Source organism: Leopardus geoffroyi, chromosome D3 (assembly GCF_018350155.1).
Source record: "Leopardus geoffroyi isolate Oge1 chromosome D3, O.geoffroyi_Oge1_pat1.0, whole genome shotgun sequence".
NCBI lineage: Eukaryota > Metazoa > Chordata > Mammalia > Carnivora > Felidae > Leopardus > Leopardus geoffroyi.
In genome coordinates, this window is record NC_059339.1 from 16,418,599 (window position 1) to 16,439,756 (window position 21,158).

The 21,158-nt window shown below is 50.8% G+C and overlaps 1 protein-coding gene and 1 non-coding gene across 7 annotated transcripts in view; both read left to right on the plus strand.

Annotated features, from left to right (window-relative positions):
* The window catches only part of BICDL1 (BICD family like cargo adaptor 1), a 105,206-nt gene extending 84,124 nt beyond the window's left edge, over nucleotides 1–21,082 (plus strand). For 2 of the 6 annotated variants that reach the window (XM_045458153.1, XM_045458154.1), the window contains 6 exons: nucleotides 3,563–3,742; nucleotides 4,341–4,559; nucleotides 5,611–5,754; nucleotides 11,806–11,936; nucleotides 16,454–16,574; nucleotides 19,534–21,082. In XM_045458153.1, the coding sequence (XP_045314109.1) occupies nucleotides 3,563–3,742; nucleotides 4,341–4,559; nucleotides 5,611–5,754; nucleotides 11,806–11,936; nucleotides 16,454–16,574; nucleotides 19,534–19,695 (957 nt within the window). In that variant the 3' untranslated portion in view covers nucleotides 19,696–21,082. Of the gene's footprint in view, nucleotides 1–3,562; nucleotides 3,743–4,340; nucleotides 4,560–5,610; nucleotides 5,755–11,805; nucleotides 11,937–16,453; nucleotides 16,575–17,473; nucleotides 17,583–19,493 lie in introns of all 6 variants that reach the window. The other 4 variants (XM_045458157.1, XM_045458158.1, XR_006707645.1 and 1 more) reach the window with 3 other exon arrangements.
* LOC123588662 lies at nucleotides 16,793–16,896 on the plus strand. Its single transcript, XR_006707965.1, has one exon. It is a non-coding gene; the product is annotated as a U6 spliceosomal RNA (small nuclear RNA).
* Nucleotides 21,083–21,158: the final 76 nt, after the last annotated feature.

A 21,158-nucleotide genomic window follows, 5' to 3' on the forward strand; every position in this document is an offset into this window, starting at 1 on the left:
GCTGAACTTCTCCTGCTGAGATGTATGTGGAGTTACCTAGAAAATAATTGTAAAGCATTTTGCCAACTTAGTATGCCATTTGTAATTGTGCCAAATGCTTCTTAGGAATGTCCTTTTTCTTTTCCTTTTTTCTTTTTTTTTTTTTTTAACCCTAATTTCTTCTTTCTGAGTTTTCTCAAAACTAGGGCTGGAGGAGTTCCCACTGGACCAGCAGGTATTGCTGATGCATGGGAACCACACAGAGCAGACTTGCCAGGGCCTTTTTCACTCTCTTAGCAGCCAGGCACCAGCTCTTCTGAGTTAAGGCACATCCAGATCACTGGTGCTGTTAGCCAACCACGGTCTGCTCCCGACCAGCAGAGGTGAAGCCCTAGGGCATCTAAAGAATCTGCGTGGATGCTCTGCAAGGCAGCCTCCTCCATTCATGAGAACTGCAGAGCTCCGAGTTGCCACCCACTGCTGCTCAGTGTCTGCATCTCTGCAGGAGCCACGGCTTACCTGGCCTGCAGTCTGCAACAAACAGGACAGTGTCTGCTCTATTTTTAACGAACAGGGGTGACCCCAGAAATTCTATCTAATGAAAGGATAAATTAGTTACATTTAAATCCCAGGACATTCTTTCCCCATCCCCAACTTCCAAAAAATCTTTTACAAGGGAGGGATGGGCAATCCACAAATACAAGAGCAGGAGACATTGCTCCTGTGCAGGTGTAGTATGCAGACAAGTGCAAACAGATGAAGGTTCTACGGGCAGGGTCTGTGTGTTAAAGCAAGTGTAGTGGTGGAGTGCACTAGTAGAGCATGGCATTTAGCAGCCATGGTGGAGTCGTGTCTTACCTCCAGCAATAGGAACCTCACCGGGTAGCGGTGCCCTGCTTGGACTCCACGAGAAAGGGGCCACAGAGAACGCCGAGAGGGGTGAAGTAGCGGCAGCAAGAGAAGGAAGGAGCCCTGGCTGTAAGCCATGAAAACTACATTGCTGTCCTTTCCACCACTGGCATCCCTCTCCTTCTCTGAGCCTTACATGCTGTATAAGGCTCTTCCCAGGCCTGGGGCTTTACCTGTAAACTGTGAGGTATGACACAGAAAATAGCAGAGACCGCTTTTCTCCTGGGTTTGGGAATTCTTGGTATTTCTACTCACATATTTTTCCAAATCCGATCCCCAGTGTCTTTCCAGACCCTTTCCCCTTCATTTTTTTTCATTAAAATACGACATACATACAGCAAAACATAAAAATCCTAAGTGGACAGCCCGGTGAATTTATACCCCCAAGGAGCACCTGCATGGCTCAGTCCGTTGAGCATCCACCTCTGGTTCAAGTCATGATCTCATGGTTCATGAGTTCGAGTCCCACATTGGGCTCATTGCTGTCAGCACAGAGTCCTCTTCTGATCTTCTGTCCCCCTCTGTCTCTCAAAAATAAATCAAAATAAAGCAAAAATAAATCTGCTTGTGCTCTCTCTCTCAAAAATAAACATTAAAATACATACATATATGTATATACATATATATGTGTGTGTGTGTGTATGTATGTGATATATATATATATATATATATATATATATATATCCCCGTGTAACACCCCCCAGATGAAGATAAAGCCCATTATCTGTATCCTACAGGCCTCCCTCTTGCCCCTCCTGGTCAGTACCTGACACTTGGTCAAAAGCAGACCTCTCTTGGGGCGCCTGGGTGGCGCAGTCGGTTAAGCGTCCGACTTCAGCCAGGTCACGATCTCGCGGTCCGTGAGTTCGAGCCCCGCGTCGGGCTCTGGGCTGATGGCTCAGAGCCTGGAGCCTGTTTCCGATTCTGTGTCTCCCTCTCTCTCTGCCCCTCCCCCGTTCATGCTCTGTCTCTCTCTGTCCCAAAAAGAATAAATAAACGTTGAAAAAAAAATTAAAAAAAAAAAAAAAAAAAGCAGACCTCTCTTCCACTTGCATCTCTTGTATCTGGAGGAAGGTTTAGAACTTTCGTACTTGAATTACACATTATATATTGTTTAATGTCAGGCTTTTGCTTGACATATTATGTCTATGAAATTCATCCACGTTATGGCATATGGTAGCAGTGTGTTCTTTTCTCACGGCTGTGTAGTATTCTAGTATGTGACTGTCTCTCTCCGTTCTATATTGGCATTTGGATTGTTTCCCCATTTGTGGCTCTTTAAGATTATTTTATTTTTTCAAATGTTTGTCTATTTTTGAGAGACAAAGAGGTAGAGAGCAAACAGAGGAGGGGCAGAGAGAGAGGGAGACAGAATTCCAAGCTTAACCGACTGAGCCACCCAGGCACCCTGCCCCCATTTGTGGCTCTTAAGGAAGAAGGCTGCTATAGACATCTTGTGTGTCTTCTGGGCACATGTACAGCCATTTGTGTTGGGTCTGCACCTAGAGGTGGAACAGCTGGGTCATGGGACAGCTGTGTATTTCACTCAATAGAAATTGCCCTACAGTTTCTCAGAGTGATTGTATATCTTCACTCCCAACAGCAGTGAAAGTCCTGGGTGTTCCACATCCTCATCAATACTTGGTATCATTATTATTTTGTGGCGGGTTTTTATTTTAGGTATTCTGGTGAGCATCTAATGGTACCTTACTTTGTATGCCTTTATGTGTGTGTGTTTAGTATTTTAATATGGGGAATTTCGGACATTCAAAAATAGGATAGTGTGATGATGCCCCAGTGTACCCCACTGCCAGCTATACAAACCAGTGAGCCCCAGTCAGTCCTGCCCCACATTCATTACATCTTCTTTTTTTTTTTTTTTTTTTTTTTTTTTTTTTTTTTAAATTTTTTTTTCAACGTTTATTTATTTTTGGGACAGAGAGAGACAGAGCATGAACGGGGGAGGGGCAGAGAGAGAGGGAGACACAGAATCGGAAACAGGCTCCAGGCTCTGAGCCGTCAGCCCAGAGCCCGACGCGGGGCTCGAACTCACGGACCGCGAGATCGTGACCTGGCTGAAGTCGGACGCTCAACCGACTGCGCCACCCAGGCGCCCCACATTACATCTTCTTGATTCTCTCTCATACTATTTTGAAGTAAATCCACAAATTTTTATAATTTCATCTGTAAACAAAGACTACCTCTAAATGATAACTTAAAAAAACACAGCCACAGGACTAGTATACCTAAGGGGAAAACAGCAGTATTTTCTTAATTTCAAATACCCAGTGTTCAAATTCGTAACTGCCTCATAAATGTCCCAGTTGCACCTCACATTTTTTACTTGAATCAAGATGCAAGTTAAAATAGGCCTACATACTACAGTTGGTTGATATGTCTCTCAAGTCTCCTTTTAACCTATCGGTTCCAGACCTGTATCTTTTTTTCTTAAAATATACATCGTAAAGAAGCTGAGCTGTTTGTCCTGTAGAATTTCCCAAATCTGGAGTTTACTGCCTGCACACCCCTGATGTAATCTAGCATGTTCTTCTCTCCTCTGTATTTTTCTGTAAATTGGTGGTTGGACCTAGAAGTGTGATCAGGTTTCGGGGCAGTTTTTCTCATTTGTTTGTGGTCGGGGAACGCTCACTACCTTTTGCTGTCTCTTTGAAAGCTGCACCAAAGCCAGCTGGAGCTCCAGGAGGTGCGGCTCTCCTACCGACAGCTGCAGGTGAAGGTGGAGGAGCTCACCGAGGAGAGGAGCCTGCAGAGCTCCGCCGCCACCAGCACGTCCCTCCTGTCCGAGATCGAACAGAGCATGGAGGCTGAGGAACTGGAGCAAGAGAGAGAACAGGTGCTGATGCCCCATCAGTCCAACACACGAGATTGCCTGGGGACTTCAGGAGCCCGTCAGCCCTCCCTTGTCCAGTTCCTATGGTTCCAGCTCCAGCCTGGCAAGGGCCTGTGGCCCTGCGCCTGTGTGAGCCCAGGCCTGCTGGCTGGAGCTGTCATGAAGCAGGCCCTGACCGGAGCATGTCTCTGGCTCACTGTTACCCAGTGCCTCTTAGGAAATGCTTGTCGGCTAATCCTCAGCCTCATGCCTCTTGCATTGACTGGGCTCTAGAACATTCATGATCCATCCAGTTGGCTTTTTTTCATTCTCCTCACAACCACTCACTCCCCTAATCATGATTCCCACCACAGTATCCGACTGTATAGAGAAATGGGAGATGGGTAGAGGGCTGGAGAGTTAAGAACTGGGAGTCCGTATAGACGTACTAGGCCCAGCATAAGTATCCATAGTTCTTGGGACAGGTGATTTAAAAAAGAAAAAGTCTTTCTGCCAGAACTAGGCTCTTGAGTGTCAGCATGTTGGGTTCCTACACTAGGACGAGATGAGTGGGGCGGTCCTCCCTAGAGCCCATAATCAGGAACAATTCTCTGTGGGGCAGCTGAGACTGCAGCTCTGGGAGGCCTACTGCCAGGTCCGCTATCTCTGCTCGCACCTCCGGGGGAACGACAGCGCTGACTCGGCCGTCTCCACGGACTCCTCGATGGATGAGTCTTCGGAAACCTCATCTGCCAAGGATGTGCCAGCCGGCAGCTTGCGCACGGCCCTCAGTGAGCTCAAGAGACTGATACAGAGTATTGTGGATGGCATGGAGCCCACGGTAAGCGGCTGGGCCAAGAAGCTCCCCACCCTACAGGACCCGGCTAGTGGGAGGTTGAAAGCAAGCACAGGGGATGAGGTTAACCCCAGAAGTGGAACCTTAAAGAGTCTGTAGCAACTTTGAGCCCTTACTGTTTGGGAGGTCTGTGTGCTGGTGATCGGGCAGAGGGGCAGCGTCCAGGAATGGAAGTTCCAGAGTGCTCTTCCTGCAGATACTGGTGTATAAGTGGAGTCCTTTTTCCACATGGTTAAATCCAGGCCATGGTGGCCTCGAGTTCAAGGGCTTTCCTTAAAAGCTTTGAATGTAGAAATTTGAACCCCGGTGAAAACTGCAAGTTATTTTTCTGTAGCTCATTGGTCCTCGTGAGGGGTTAGCTGAGAATAGGCAAACTGTCCAGACTGGAAGCCTCTGCTGAAAGGATACAAGGGAGCACGGAACGATGAGAAGATCAGTAAGGGCCTTTTAGAATTCCAGATGTGGCTCCTCTTGTGGAGATGAGGAGTGTTCCTATGGGCTTCCTGGGCAGACTGGCATTTGTTCTAGCTTCGTGACAGATTTCCATTCACACCCCCGGCTCTCAGGCAGTTGTTTCACTTCGAGTTCCATCCTCCTACAGAATAGTTAACGTCTTTCTACCCATATTACATGAAGTCATGAAAGGGTGGTTGTCCTTACCTGAACATGTCGTGTTGGTGTGTGGAAGGTACTGTACTGTGGAGGCTAGGTCACTGGGGGAAGGGAGAGGTCAGAGGGAGGTGTGCTGTTCTTGCAACTTCCCTGAAGCCTGAAACAAAAATAAATGTCTAGCTAATGTTTGCAGATCAAAATTGGGCAAGAGAATCTCTCTCCTCTAACTCTGTCTTCCCTCCTTTGTCTCCTCTTTCTCTGCCTGTCTCTCCCTCCACCTCTCCACCCCATCTCCTCTATCCTGCTCTCCCCCAAACTGATCCATCCCTACCGTCTCACTTCCCCCTCTCTCCCACTAACCATCTCACCACACCCGCCCCTGCTCTCACCATCTCTGTGGTTGGTGGCTCTCTTTGGCTGTCAGAGCTCCCGGAGAATTGATGATGACTCCTTAGAAGAACAGATAAGGCAGACCAGTGAGGACTCAAGAGCCCTAAGGGAACTCATGGAGGGAGAGAGGGGTAAACTGAGGCAAAGCCTAGAGGAGCTGCAGCAACTCCACAGTCAGGTGAGCACCCCCATCCTCGGTCCAGTGCAGGGAATGTACCGGTGACCCCTCCCCCACAAGACTCTCTTGAGACCCTCGTGAGTTTCCCTCTCTCACGTCTCAGAAGTGGCTCTGCTCTCACAGATTCTCAGAGGACAGTGACCTGAAGTTGAGGTGAGCTCAAGAGAAGAGCGCGGCCCTCTGGTTTAGCCCAAAGTAAAATTGTTAGGGATAAGAATAGCTGACCCTCCGTTTCCTCCGGCGACATGCTGCCTTCCACAGAGCCCATATTATCTGGTGGATTCTGACAGTTTAAAGTGCCACAGCTCTCAGGACATTCACGGATGTTTTTCCAGCAGCTTCTGAGCAGGGAAGTTTGCAAACCAAGGAGCAATTGATCTTTGCAGGCCTGTTCTCTCTTTGTAATGCCATCACCTCCGCCAGCCTGTTTTTCAGCTTTAGAAGCACTTACTGCTGCCCTTGCTGTTCCTTTCCTGTTTGATCATGACTTTATCTCTTGAGAATCCTGGAGAAGGGCATTTGTATTCCGATCTGAAAAGTTTTAAAAGGCTTAGGAGCAGCCCCACCCAGAAAGAAGCTTCTAAATTCTATCCTAGGAGATAAATAAGGCCCTTCCTTTTGACAGGGTTAAGTGTAGTGTGCTGTCCCACTTGGGAGGGGGGGGCACCAAACAGGTAGCATTTTAAACCCTGCCCCCACCCAGCCTGCCCCCTTCCTCCCTTGTCCAAAGCTGGTGGTCCCTTCCTGCTGCACCTGTTGCTGAGAGATGGAAGGTAAACCTGGCGTTTGTTTCAGTCCGTAGTTCTTAAATTTAAAGGACCCTATAGAAATAAACTCTTTTGGGGGGTCATGCCCATTAGATTTCCTAATATAAATCTCTTCGAAGATGTTGGGAGCCCCACCTGCAGCTATTGGTGTACTCTTCTTTCTGGGAGTGACCAGATAGCGAGGACAGAAAGATGCTATGAAAATGGTAGCTCATTTCTGGCCAAGCCCTAAAGAATGGGATTGAGCCGCCAAAGACATTCTCATGCCTAAAACCTGAGTCCCTCAGGCAGTCATTTGGCCAGGGAGGAGTTCAGACCTAGCGCAGGTCTTCACACTGTAACAATACAAACAGGACAAAGTGGATCTGAAAACTCTTAGGGTTAATAAAAGTTTTGTTTACTTTAAAGCCTATTTAAATTTCTGTGGGGGTGTTCTGCTTATCAGCTCTTTGATATTGCCTGGTTTTTTTTGTTTTGTTGCTTCTCAGAATTACAAAACTAGAAACAGCAGAAGGCATTATTCAGAAGCATAAGCAAGGTGCAGGTTGCTGAGGGTCTGAATGCAACTATTTCCGAACTTATCTCCTCCACCAGGGAATCTTCCTTAAAAGTTCAGCTGATAAGTGGTTTATGCCAGATAACCCATCAAGCAGATAGTTACACTCAGTCCCATGGGGTTAGAATTGGGCCTCTTGAATGGCTCATCTCTCCCCAGAAGCTTAGTCAAAGCAGCAGATCTCTTAGCCAAACCACACCCTTCCAAAGCCATCCCATGGAAGCAACACTGACCTCCCGAGGCAGTGGGCGGGATGCAGACTGGATTCCAGAATGCCAGTAGAAATGGTAGCCAGCACAGCGGGCACAACATTCCTCATGCAGTTGGTGGGGCAGCTACCGAGCACGGACCGTGTGCCGCTGCTGCACTAGACCCTGACAAACACAGAATGAACAGGACAGCGCTCCTGCGCTCCGCAGCCTCTCCTGGAATTGTGAGAAGAGTCAGACCAGCTCTGTACCCTGCCGTGGGGGGGTGGGGGGAGTGGGGGGGATGAGGGGGGTGGCAGAGGGGCGTGGAGGCAGAGTCCCAACAAGGTAATGCAAAACCAAAATTCCAGCAGGCAGCTCCTAGACTAGGGTGAGACCTCAGCCAGGGGCTGATCCAGCCTCCCAGCCCACTGCATTCCTACCAGAGAGTATGCTTTTTCCTCCTGGAGACTGGGCCAGAGGTAAAAAATGTGGGACCTGGAAGATGAAGTGATCTGACCCTCAGAAGCCCATCCAATTTTTAAAAGGGAGTCCAGGGGCGCCTGGGTGGCGCAGTCGGTTAAGCGTCCGACTTCAGCCAGGTCACGATCTCACGGTCCGTGAGTTCGAGCCCCGCGTCAGGCTCTGGGCTGATGGCTCATGATGGCTCAGAGCCTGGAGCCTGTTTCCGATTCTGTGTCTCCCTCTCTCTCTCTCTGACCCTCCCCCGTTCATGCTCTGTCTCTCTCTGTCCCAAAAATAAATAAACGTTGAAAAAAAAAAATTAAAAAAAAATAAATAAATAAAAGGGAGTCCAGGTTTCATTTAATTCATAATTGTGTTTGAGACCAGAATCCATAACCAGACTGCCCCACACCCTTGTGCCCTGGAGAGCCCCTTCCGCACCCTCACCCCCTTCCCCACGGCTTTGCTGGCCCCTGTTTCACCAGGGCTGACTGGGGTCTGGACGGCTGCTGAGAGGCAGGGAGGACCTTCAGAGCAATATAAAAAACAGTTATCTGTGGAGCCCCTCTGCCGATTCTCAAGCCAGTAAACCAGGCTGTGGGAGGTGCAATAAGAAACAGCCCCAGTCCTGTGTTTGGCTCCTTCATAGGGCCTGACAGGAGCGCTGGCCAGTTACTCCAGAAGGGGCATGAAAGCACAGTGGAGCACGTAGTGGGAACACAAGGCCTTCGCTAATGAAATCTTGGTGACCCCTCCTCTGTGAAATCTCCCTGTGTTCTATCTCCTCCATCTTTCTAGCCACTGCCCTGTTTCAGACCTTCACTCTTTCACACCCCAGCTTTGGTCATATTTCCCCCAGCCCACTTAACCTCCACAGGATTTGGATTGATCTTCCTGAAGCACAGCTTGAAATGAAATACCCTTACAAGTTTTGGATTGACTTCCTATCATTAAGTAGTGGGAAGCCTCTAACCCTCGTGGCCCCCCACAGTCTGGCTGCATTCTGGCCATTTAGCCTCTTTTCCTGTTGTTTCCATCTCCCCTCCTTTGTTTTAGCAGAATTGAACATGGGCTATGATAGGGCATGGCACACACTCCCTGTGCCTTCCCCACATCTGGGCCTTTTCCCCGGCCCTTTGCCTCTGTCCAGAAGATTCTCCCTGCCACCTGTACATATCAGCCCTACTCAGCCTTCAGGCCTCACTTCCTCCTTCAAACTCTTTTGGTTCCCTCCCTCCTGGAGCCCCCGGCCCTGCTTTCTCATGGTTCTCTCATTCAACAGCTCATCTTCCCAAACCTTAGACCCCCACGAGGACAAGCTTGAGGTCCGACTTCTCTTTGTCTTTTCCTAAAGCAAATAATTATTGAATGAAGGGGCAAATAAAGCCCTAGATGTATGACTTTAAGATGTTTTCCTTGATCCTGTTCAATTGTGAGGACACTACCTTATGTGGGAAAAGTGGATTTAGGGGTGGCTATAACCTAAGTCAGTGTATACACAAGCCAGGTTAGTCCTCATGACGACCATCAGCGAGGAGGTTCGCACTGGTGCAGAGAAGAGGAAGGAGGAGAGCTTACCACCAGGCACCGAGCTTGGTCCCTGATGTCATTAATCTCATTTGATCCTCACAACAACTTGATGATGGAACTACTTATTTTTACTCCTGCTTTTTATGAACAGTGTGGGCAGCTCAAAGAAGGTAAGTCCCTTGTTGTTTCTGAGGCAGATAGCTGATGGTCCTACCTTGACCAAGTTTTCCAGACCAAGCAAAAAGCTCTTGTGGAGTTTTATCTGGAGCATATTAAATGTTGGCATTTCCTGCCTAGCATGTAGTTTTATCTGTAGCTTACTCAGCTTGTCTGGCCCACAGCCAACCCAAGGCCATGTTAGGGTTTATTTGGTCTGAGGAGGTCTGACTCTCTCTCTGCCAGGTACTTCCCGAGTCTTGATTTCCTGGCCTACCAGGCTGCAGAACCTGCTAGTATGTAGGGTGAGGCTGGGTTTCTGACCAGCATCCTGTGGACTAGCTGCACCCTATGGCCTCTGCAGGTGCCCCAGCCTGTTCTTCCCTAGGGCTTCTAGCCCTGCTCACCACAACTGTCCCCACCATGAAAGCACAGAGCACCTGGTCCTGATGTTCCTCATCAGGCACCTAAGAGTGCCAAATCCATTGCCCACAGTAACAGCGGACTGTCTGGTATGCCTCTTCACTGTTGAGTATCCTCTGATTTCTTCCTGAGTAGCTGATTTCCTCTTCCCTGGTAGCTGGCAAATCTGCCGTCTCAGTCTAGGGAGTCCGAAGCATCTCCAGGGAAGCTTGATCTTCAGGCTTGATCATGGGGCCTTTGCTCAATTTCAGTCTGTCTGAAGATGATTAGGCCTGGGACTGGAGTAGGGGAGTACATTGAAATGGTAGCATCTGTCCCCTTGTGAGAGGGCTAGAGATATATACATGGATCCTCCCTTCAAAAAATGTCCAAGTGGGGCGCCTGGGTGGCGCAGTCGGTTGAGCGTCCGACTTCAGCCAGGTCACGATCTCGCAGTCCGTGAGTTCGAGCCCTGCGTCAGGCTCTGGGCTGATGGCTCAGAGCCTGGAGCCTGTTTCCGATTCTGTGTCTCCCTCTCTCTCTGCCCCTCCCCCGTTCATGCTCTGTCTCTCTCTGTCCCAAAAATAAATAAACGTTGAAAAAAAAAAAATGTCCAAGTACGTGCAATATTTAACAAGAGGGTGGGGCCAGTCATCCTGACTCCAGTCTGAGCTTATTGACTGGGAAGAAGGGGCTCACCCTTCCATTCATTCAACAAGTATTTACTGAGAGTTCTACCAAGCAGGGTGTCCAGTTGCAAACAACAAAAACTCGCTCTGCTTAACTTAAGCAGAGAGAGAGGGAGAGACTATATTGGAATTAGGTCTGATAGCTTATAGACTTGACAGGAAGGCTGGAGAACTGAGCTCCAAAACAGGAAGAAGCCATGGGAAGCGAGGCCACAGAAGGAATCTGCTGTCCATGTAATAATTTTACCCCTGGCCTGTGGCTTTGCTGACACCTCAAGGACTACAGTCCCAGGTGGGCTGTGTGATTGGCAAGTCTAGGTCACACACACATCCATGCCTGTGTACCTAGGAAATGATGTGTCTCTCCTCTTTTGGCTTCCTCAGTGGGGGGTGTATCCCCTGTCTTCCACCAAGACTCATGCAACCAGGAATGTCCCCCAGATAGGAAAGGATTTGGGATGATGACTAGCCAAAAATATGACAACTGTCCACTGCACAAGCAGTTTGGGATCAAGCATTGAACAGAGGCTCTGAGATGCACAGATGAATAGGCCGCGCTTCCTGCTACTGCAGAGCTCTCGTGGGTAGGGTAAGCTGTGGTCACTGAGCGAGCCGCTAGGAAGGGCACGGTGCCACCAAAAGATGACTCCCAATGAATAGGCTGTGGGGCCATTCACTGAGGCATAGACCACAGAAAAGGTAGCAGGTTTAAAGTGAAAGATGATGACATCACATAGGTGTCTAAATTCCATGTGGCTTTGACCCGGGGAAGTTGAATGATCAGGCTGCCGCAAGTGCTGTCACAGAAATGGGAGCCAGGGCCCAGACTTCAGGTCCAGCCGGGGCCCTGTGGATAGCAAAGTTTCATGTTGAGTGCAAGATGGCTGGAAACAAAACTTGACTCCCTACCCCCAAAAATTTGTTTCCAAGCCCCGATGCATGTGTGGTCTTCATTAGTTCCCTGGGAGTGCCTTGTGGTGGAAGTGGCGGTGTGTGGTGGGCTGCCTATAAAGGGATCTGGCATGCTGACTGCCTTCCAGGGCTGAATTTCATCCCCCACGCCCCCCCACCCCACCCGGCCCTGGCCAGTGGGCTCCAGCCTAGCATGCAGCGTGCTTTCTCCAGAAGAGATGGGCCTCCCTCAGAGCCAGGGGCCGTGGAAGCTACATGCCCACACCGCACACAGGCTCTGCACCTGCCTGGGGCTTCTCGTTCCTTTCTGTCTCTTTGAGGGAAACACTGCAGGCCAGGCCAGCAGCAATGATGTCACCACATCCATCCCTTTGGTCTCCTGTTAGGTGACACTGCTGAGTGTGGAGATGACTGCACTGAAGGAGGAGAGAGACCGACTCAGAGTGACGTCTGAGGACAAGGAACCAAAGGAGCAGCTTCAGAAGGCCATCAGGGACCGGGATGAGGCCATTGCGAAGTGAGTGGGCGTGGTGTGTTTAATTTTACTTGAATCACAAGCAACATGAGTATATGCTCAGTTTTAAAAGTTAAAGCATACAGAAGAATCCAAAAGTGAAAGTGTTTCCCTGCTACCCATCCTCACCCCCAGCGTCTTTCTTCTCCCCAGACAACACTACTGTTGGAAGCTGGGTATATGTTTTTTGCAGATCTTTTTCCTGTACGTGTGCAAGTGTAGAGCGATACAGTGGTTTGGGCATTTTTAAGTATCCATGGGCTGATGCTCTACATGGCTTGTGTTTTTTTCCACTTAGATCTTAGTTTTCCAATTTCGTTATATGTGTCTACCTCAACTTCTTTATTTTGAGGGGTGTTGTTTTTATTATGGACATTTTCAAGCATACACAAAAATAGAAACAAGTAAGATGAATCCCTAACTTCCTGTCTTTTGGTTTCAACCCCAATCAGCAGATGGCCAGTACTGTTTCATCTATATCCCCACCCACTTCGTCCACCACCACCCCCACTGGACTGTATGAAAGCACATCACAAGATACTTTAGCATCTCATCCATAAACACTTCCGTGTGGATCTCCACCAGAAAAAGACTTTCTGGGGCATCTGGGTGGCTCAGTCGGTTGAATGTCCGACTCTGGATTTTGGTTCAGGTCATGATCTCACACTGGGCATGGAGCCTGCTTGGGATTCTCTCCTTCTCCCTCTGCCCTTTCCCTGCCGGTGTGCACTCATGTTCTGTCTCTCTCTCTCTTTCTCTCTCTCTCTCTCTCACACTCACTCAAGAAAACAAAAAGACTTTCTGTAAAACACACAACCACAGTACAGTTGTCACACTTGAAAAAAACATATCATTTGTCTCCTAGAGCTTTTCTACATTCTGAGTTTGATGCATTCTCCCGACTGCATTTCCAGTAAACTGGTCATATTTTATTCATGTTTTGGGTTTTCTTTAGCAGGGAAGAAATGCATTCTCTTACATTCAAAAGATTTGGAAGTGCATTGGCAAAAAACACATTTGCGTATTCCCCATTCCCCTTTAAATTATTTGTTATCATGCATTCAGTCTATCCTAGTTACTGAGTGTACAGAGATAAAAGGTACTAAAAATGTGTCTGCTTATGGAGCCCTTTGCAACACATTTTGCCCTCTGCGTCACTTTAGTGTTTACAAAACACCTTCATCCTTTAACCCCCAGCCACAGCAAAGAATAGACATTTTTAATGCCCATTTTTACAGATGAGGAAACTGAGACACTGTCCCCAAGACCACAGCCAGTGGTGATCCCTGGCCTCCTGACTCCTGTCCCCACACCTTTTCCCCTTACCACCCAGGCTACTTGTCAGGAAACTAAAAAGAGGTCATTTGAAACAAATTGTAAGTGGATACTGTATGCCTTTTTAAAAAGTAGAAGGTGATTTCTGACTTTAAAATTGTAATTTCCCCACACCTTTCCCCTTCCACACACACGTGTCCCCTTCCTTCTGTTCTCTTCAGTCATTTCATCAGCTCCATTAGTTTTACTTTTTCTATCTGGCCAGGACCTTATGTCGACTGCTCGACAACTTCCAGTCCATTTAGGAAGTATGTTCCGCGAGGCTCCCAAACAAACCTGTGCATCTTTGCCACTGTATTGTGAATACTTGATTTATTAGTGAATACTTGAATAGCAGTGTAATAATTTGGAGTGGGAGCATACTTTTATGATAACAAAGGGTGAAATTGTGTCATACAGTTAGGGAATAAAATGGTAAAATTAAGGTGCTAATTGTGGAAGCCTCTATTGGGAATAAAAGGCAGAACAACGTTAGAAATAGAGAATGGCTGGTCACCTTCTCTCAGCTGGACAAGCAGAAGAGAGCTGAACATCAAGCTCTGACCATATTCTGCCATCAGCATGGGAGGTGGGCGATCCAACCCGAGAAAGTACCAGGGCACAGGAGGGAAGACAGAACAGGAGTTATCCAGTCCCCGTCCCTTAGTAAGTGGAACCCAGCTCTGACATCTGGGTGACTGAGGAAGCCAGCAAGTCTCCACAAAACCTTGAAATGAGTGTCTTCGTCTTTTGTCAGAGGAGGCCCAGTGAACCTCCTGGCATCTGACCAACGGAGCTGATTTGCAGATTGTCCTTGCTGAGTAGGGAGAACTCTGCAGTGAGGCCCCTGCCCTTCATGGACCCTATATATTAGGCTGGCCCTTAGGGAAGGTGTTAGTTAGATCACTCCAGTAGGATAGCTTTTTTTCTATCCGTTAGAAATTAAACTCTTAGTATACAGAATTGACACAACAGACCTAAGGAATCATTTAAATGTGGGGAGTGGCCTATACTTTGTATAGGACCTTAGGAGTTTTACAAGATGTTTTCATTTACATCATCTCTGATTCTGCATCCTGACCACTTTAGAATCACCTGGGGAACACCGTGGATGCCAGGGCCCTCTCCAGAACATTTCAATCTGAATCGCCTAGTTTGGGGCTGCTTGGTAAAAGTGTCCCCCAACCCCCACCCCATGATTCTAGTGTGTAGTCAGAGGAGTGAGAACCCCCAAGAAAAATAACTTCCCTCTCTTCACCGGCTACAAAAACCTTATTAAGGTGTTCTTTATCCCACACAGTAGATGAGTTTCAGAAAAGTTAAGTAACGATTTTATCTCCTTGCAGGTAAAAGGCCCTCACTAAAAACAAAAATGTGGGGCTAGCAGCTTAACAAAAACAAAAAAAAGTCAGTTACTAGTGGTTTCATTTAAATAAGGAATTCTAGCCGTTTGAGGCATTCCTTTTTAAAATTCTGATGAACATATTGATGAGCGGCCTCTGCAGCTTAGCTCTCCTGCTCTGGGGTGTCTCGTGAATGATAAACACCAAGATTCTCTAGTGAGCAAATGTTCTCTAGAGTGCAGTCCGAGGCTGGAATGCAGAGGTCAGCAAGACTGGCCTTGTTTCCGGGGTTTTCTGGAAGGAAGGGTCCCCGCTGTGTGCCCCTTGGTCCGCACATTCTGGGGTGTCCAGGCTTCTCGTGGCGCCACCTGCTGGCAGATGCCCTGCCACTCTTGAGGCTGCAGCTGTCTCCGGCGCGCGGGGCGGGGGGGGGGAGGGGGGCAGGCGTCCATGGCAACCGGTGCCACGCAAGGATTTCCGCTGTTTACCGCCAGCCAATGGCAGCGGGCGTGACAGGGCTCCCTGAGATGTCTGAGACCTGAGACGCCGGCCCTCATTGGACGTCCTCAGCTCCTGGCCCCTCAGCCGCAGTGCGGTGGGCGGACCGGGGTGTTGCAAGCCTTCTGGACCGGCTTTCCTGGGAAAGGCGGACGGGGCGCCGTTCTGCGGCCATGAGGTGTCAGGGGAGGTGACTGGACGGGTAGATTTGTGGTCAGAGAGGAAGTGCTGGTCATGGCAGCGGCCCCGAGAGCTTTACCCCCACCTACCCTACCTCCCAACCACACTTCCCTCGGTGCAGCCCCTGTCCGAGGCCCCAGCAAGGAGGCCTCTATAGGCAGGTCCTGTAGCTGTCCTTGGGACGGGCACCTGGGTCGCTGGCCCTGTGCATGGAGGCATTTTTGCATTGCCATTGGGAATGCAAAAGGTAGCAGTTGATAATGGGGGCTAAATAATGTCCAGTTTGGCAGGTGGGCAACCGGTGTTCCTTGGCAGAAGCTGTTCAGTTAGTGTCTTATATTTTTTAGTCCCATTCCCCCAGCCCTGAAAAAATTTAATTTTGTTTTGCGTTGAACAACTATGATTTAAGAATGTTGGAAAAGACAGAGTAATATGTGAAACATATTAAACTATGAAAATACAAAATGCAGAAGTATGTAGGATCCCATCAACGATCATCCAGAGATAGCCAAGTAGACTTTTTTTTTTTTTTGTATGACCTTTAAATACACACAGGCAGTTTTTCTTTTACAAAGCCAGTCCTGTCAGACCTTGTCTTGTGCTTTTCTCCAACTCAGCAATACGTCGTATTTCCCCACTGTTTGAATATTCACTGTTGTGGTTGGTTGTGATGACTGTGTTCTACCATATAATTGTTCTGCCAACAATTGTTGGCAACTATGATTAGCTAGGCTGTAGTCACCACCACTATGTGGCTACTTTGGCACATGTGTGGCCTCTTTAGGACAGATCCCTTGGTCCGGGGGCATTGCTAGTGAAAAGGAGGGGCCAAGAGGACAAGGGCCTTATCTCTCATGGGGACTGGCCTTTTTGGGGAAGGATTAGCAACTTCATAGTACTGTGTGAGGCCTTTGATCTCCTCTGGGTTCCAGTCCTCCTCAGTATCCTCCTCTCAAAACTGCTCTTCATCCATGAGATGGGGAGGCAGGGGCTCCCTTCACCCACAGGTCGTCAAAACAGTTGAGAAAATGGATATGAACCCGTGCTGTGAACTTTCCAGCTTTCTGCAAGTAACATCCTGGTTACTGTCACAACTCCTATTTGTTGCAAGTTTAAGGTCGGAGTCTGTCTCCTCGTCCTGTGGACCCCAGGTGCCCACGTTCACCCTGGCTTGTCTGTTTTCAGGAAGAATGCTGTGGAGCTGGAACTTGCCAAGTGCAAGATGGACATGATGTCACTGAACAGCCAGTTGCTGGATGCCATTCAGCAGAAACTGAACCTCTCACAGCAGCTTGAGGCGTGGCAGGTAAAGAGCCCTGAGACCCTGGGGTGAGTGAAAACAGGGCTTGGGGGAAGGGGGGGTGGGAGGGAGTCTTCAAACCCAAGCAGCGTGTGAGGAGAGTTTGTTACTAGAGGGTCCCGTGCATGTGGGTGAGTCTCCAAGGAGGAACTGAGGATGCTTCCAGAGCGGTGGGGCAGGGGCTTCCTTCAGCTGGTCATCCCAGTTTTGTTTAAATTAGCTGGGTGCTCGCTTCGGCAGCACATATACTAAAATTGGAACGATACAAAGATTAGCATGGCCCCTGTGCAAGGATGACATGCAAATTCGTGAAGTGTTCCATATTTTAAAAAAATAAATAAATAAATAAATAAAAAATAAATTAGCTGGAAAGAAGTAGCTGTTAACACAGAGGGCCCAGGAAACCCTATATGGTGGAACCGAAATTCACAACTGGATGTAGTTCGTCAGCTGCTGCCCTTCCTTTTCTCGAAGGCCAGCTTCATTTTGCCAGAGAGCGCTATCCTGGGGGAAAGGGGTCTTTGGGTCATCTCCAGGATCACCACGTTCAGAGTCCCGTCCGCCTGCTCTGCCCCAGCCCCAGCACAGCTCCCCTCTGGGCCAGGGCTGTCCTTGCTCTTTGTTAATGAGGTTCGAGTGGTATGATTTCAGGATATGGGTGTAGCCATTTGTGTTTCTCCCCCAAGAAATCCTCAGGAGGCCAGTAAAGAGCCCGCCACCCCCACCCCCGGCTGGGGGACGGGTTAGCAGTGACCATTCCCCCAAGGGCCCTGCGGGGCTGGCTGCAGGAGCACAGCCCCCTTCCCCAGAGACATGGTCCCTGACCCCTCAGCCTCTCGCTCACGAGCAACTGGCCGTCCCCTGGCTTACGGCCCCTGTTCTTCTCTCTTCTCTCCCGGCTACAGTTTGCTTCCTCAGGGCTTTTTACTATCTGGCTCCTTTGGTTTCTGATCTAGTGGCCTTTCTCAGTTCCCGTATCAACAGCTTTAGTTGTACACCCCTCCTGCCTTTGAGGTGAGATCGACCCCCCGTCCCACCCACCCCAACCCTGCTGCCATCGCAGTCCCGCCCCTGCCGCCTTCCTGTGTGTGGCCCACCATGTTGTGTGTGCCAGCGTCCGGCGTCATCTCATGCCGTGTGCCATGCCGTCATTTGCAGCTCTCCTCCCATCACTGCGTCCAGTGAACATGCAGCTCGTAGGCCAGGACCACCGGGCCGGCCCCTTTTTGACTGGCTAAGCCCTGGTTTCTTGGTGCTCCCTCCTCGTAAATGGGCTGTTTTGCCCACACAAGCACTGGAAGGGGTGGAATTATAAGCCGTTCATGCGTGCGTGTGTACGAAGTTCTAAAGGGATGCATTTCGTGGGATTACAAAGTATAAAAAATGCAATTTGCAGTTGCCAGAAAAAGCATTGGCACTTCAAAGGGTTTCTGTTTGGAGGACCCTGTAACATTCCCAACGTATGTAACAGATTTTACTGAGCATGTCCTAAGTGCCAGGCACTGGGCCCAAGATTCGGCAGGGGGACCTCAGGCAGAGAGCATGCCCCCTATTTCTGTGAGGAGGAGAGGCGCTGGAAGAAGTTGAGTGTGAAGAAAGAGGAGAGTGGGAGAGCAGGACACGGACAAGGGTAGGGAGCAGGACGTCCACCCTTGCTGCCACCCGGGGCCGGGGTGAGGAAAGTCCCTTTGTTTCACACCGAAACCTGCAGAGAAGTTAGTGTCACACCACGTGGTGACAGCGTGGGTGTGAGTGCAGAAGGTGATGGACAAGGTGGGGGGGGGGGTGGCGCACCAGCCCCGCTTCTGCCCGGGCCCTCACTGTCCCATGCTCCGGCAAGACACGAGCCCGCTGACTCGCCCCGAGGCGTCCCGGAGCCCACTGGGTTTAGGGGTGAAGGGATCAGGCAAAGGCTTGTTACGTTCCTGCTGATGTTCACTAGACAGGGCTGTTTGTTTCTAAGCCAGTAGTTTTCATACTTTGTCGGTGGCAGAATGCTTGGTCAAGTGGAATCTTGTGCAGAATCGGAATCTAATAACTAGAATGGAGAGAGGGTGGAGCTGCTCTGTCCAAAAGCCCCTGGGGGGCGGGGGCGGGGCGGGTAAAAGATGCTCTAGATGCTGTGCTGTAAGGCGGTCGAGGTGAGGGGGGCATTTTCTAGGCAACTTTACCAAACCGGGGAAGGGTGCTGCCCCAGTGAAGAAGCCAAAGATCTGGGCCTAAGCTGGAGCAGGGCAGGCAGTGAAGATAGTGATGCTCGCGGCCTGTGCCACACCTGTGCTGAGCCATGCCAGCGGAGGGCAGCCGCGTGGGGTCGCCCGTGAGGACGGCGGCACCTGGGAGCCTGTGTCCTTGCCGCGTGGGGCTGCCAGTGGCATCTAGGCACCAGTGGTGCAAGCTGGTGTAACCTGAAGGGGGCAAAGGGACAAGAGAAGCCCCCTGAGGCTGACCCTTTGGACTGGAGAGCAGGCGGACAACATGATGCTAGGGCCTCTCGGGAGGGCCTCTCAGGAGAGGTGCCGGAGAGAGACACCCAGCCCCAAGGGCGCGGGAAGCAGGGCAGAGGAGGCCAGTCACAGGCAAGGCCTGGGTAGAGACAGGGAAGTAGCAGCGTGGGCCCGGGCCTGCCCTGCTCTGGGCTTGGAGTAGGGCCAGACCCGCGGTGGGGCCCGCCAAGCAGCCAAGGCCAGCAGGGAGACGCCCCGGGCCCTGAGGAGGCTGAGGTGTCAGTGGCTCCTGTGCATCCGGGCATCATGTCTACATTTGCTGTCTTCTTGGTCGAGGCGGCCTGGCTGTGGCCGTTCAGTCATCTGGTCTCATCCCATCCTCCTCCTCCTCCTCCTCCTCCTCCTCCTCATCATCATCATCATCTTGCGTCCTTCTGACATTTGCTCCCTGTCCCCGCCCCTGCCCCCGCGGCACCAGGTCGGAGCCCTGCTCAGCCCCTTCGCTCTGCCCTCTGCAGGATGACATGCACAGGGTCATTGACCGGCAGCTGATGGACACGCGCCTGAAGGAGCGGAGCCGGCCTGCTGCCGCCCTCTCGGGGGCCCGGGGCGCGGGGCGCGGGGACGAGCCCAGCACCACCGAAGGCAAACGGCTCTTCTCGTTCTTCAGGAAAACTTAGGCTGGGAGGAGTCAGGCCAGCAAGGACGGGCGACTTTGGACTAGAGGTGACTGAAATGGGGTGCTTGCACGAGGGCTCCCCTGGGCCAGCTCGGCGGCCGCACTGCCCACCTACACCGGGGCCGAGTCGTCTGGGAGGGCCCACTCGGCCTCTGAAAGCTGCCCTCAGCAGAGGGACAGGCGGCAAGCCCTGTCCCCACTGCCAGGCCACACCCAGCCTGGGCTTCCTCCGGATCCGCTGTCGTTGAGCGGGGCTCAGGCTGTTTCCAGAGCGGGCCCTTGCTTGGGCTCTGCCACTCAGACCCAGTGGATCACAGCCCACCCCGCCCACCCCTCAGTGGCTCCCGAATCCAACCCCAGGCACTGCTGCGCCCCCCCCCCCCCAATTTTAGAATACGGGGAACAGAAGGAATGGAGGCTGTTCTCTGCATGCCTCAGGAGGCTGTCGTGGCCCCCAGCTGGCCTGAGCTGCGGGGGCCTGGTGCCTACAGGACACCGGGCCCATGGCTAAGCCTCCGTCTCTCCCCACCACCCCCCCCACCCAGCCTCTGGCCCAGGGAGTAAAGGGGGAAGCGGCTCCTCACCCACGTGCATGCACCTCTGCCCAGAGCACCTCTGCGGCAGGAGGCCCAGCCTGCAGGGCCCAATGGCCGGGGGCTCTCCTCTCACACTCGGCCTGGATGGGCCTCAGCGGGGCTTGGCTGATGCCATCCCGAGCTCAGGAGGAAGGGCCCTGCCCTGCTGGCCGCCACTGTTCTTCCTCCCTGGCCTCCAGGCCAGCCAGTGTTCTCATGGGCCCTCTGCAGGCTTTAGCCAATCCAGCCCTTTCCCCATCATGGGGCCAGAGCAAGGAGGGGGTCTCCTCCTCTTCCGGGGGCCCCCTGCTCCCCTCACACATACAAGGTGTTGGCTCAGCCGAGCGAGTCCAGGCCACAATGGCCCCAGAGGGGTCTGCAGTCAGCCACCTCCACCTCAAGGGCATCACTGGCACCACAGGGCGTCTGCCTCCAGATACTGCCCGCCAGGCCTGCAGAAGGATGAATCCTGCAGCCTGCTGCTTCTGCTCCTTCCTCAGCAGCCATCCCACCTTCTCTGCTGAGGCCCTCACTCAGAGGCACCCCGGGCTGAGTCAGCCCGCAAGCTGCTTTACAAAGGATCATCTCCCTCCCGCACACGGGAAAAGCACAGCAGGGACGAGCAGAAAGAATGTACCTATAGATATGTACATACCACAGTGCTGTAATTTTGTATGTAGCAATCATGTAAATACATGTATGGATTTTATAATATACATATTCTATATAAATCTATAAAGGCATATTTTTAGAAAAACAGCGCACCACTGCTTCTTTTGAAAATAGTCTAAGAATAAAATGAATTTCTACAGAGCCTCCCGCCTCCATCATTGGGTACCTGGAGGGCTTGTCTGGGCGGAACGCAGCTCACATTTCAGAAGCGCCGCCA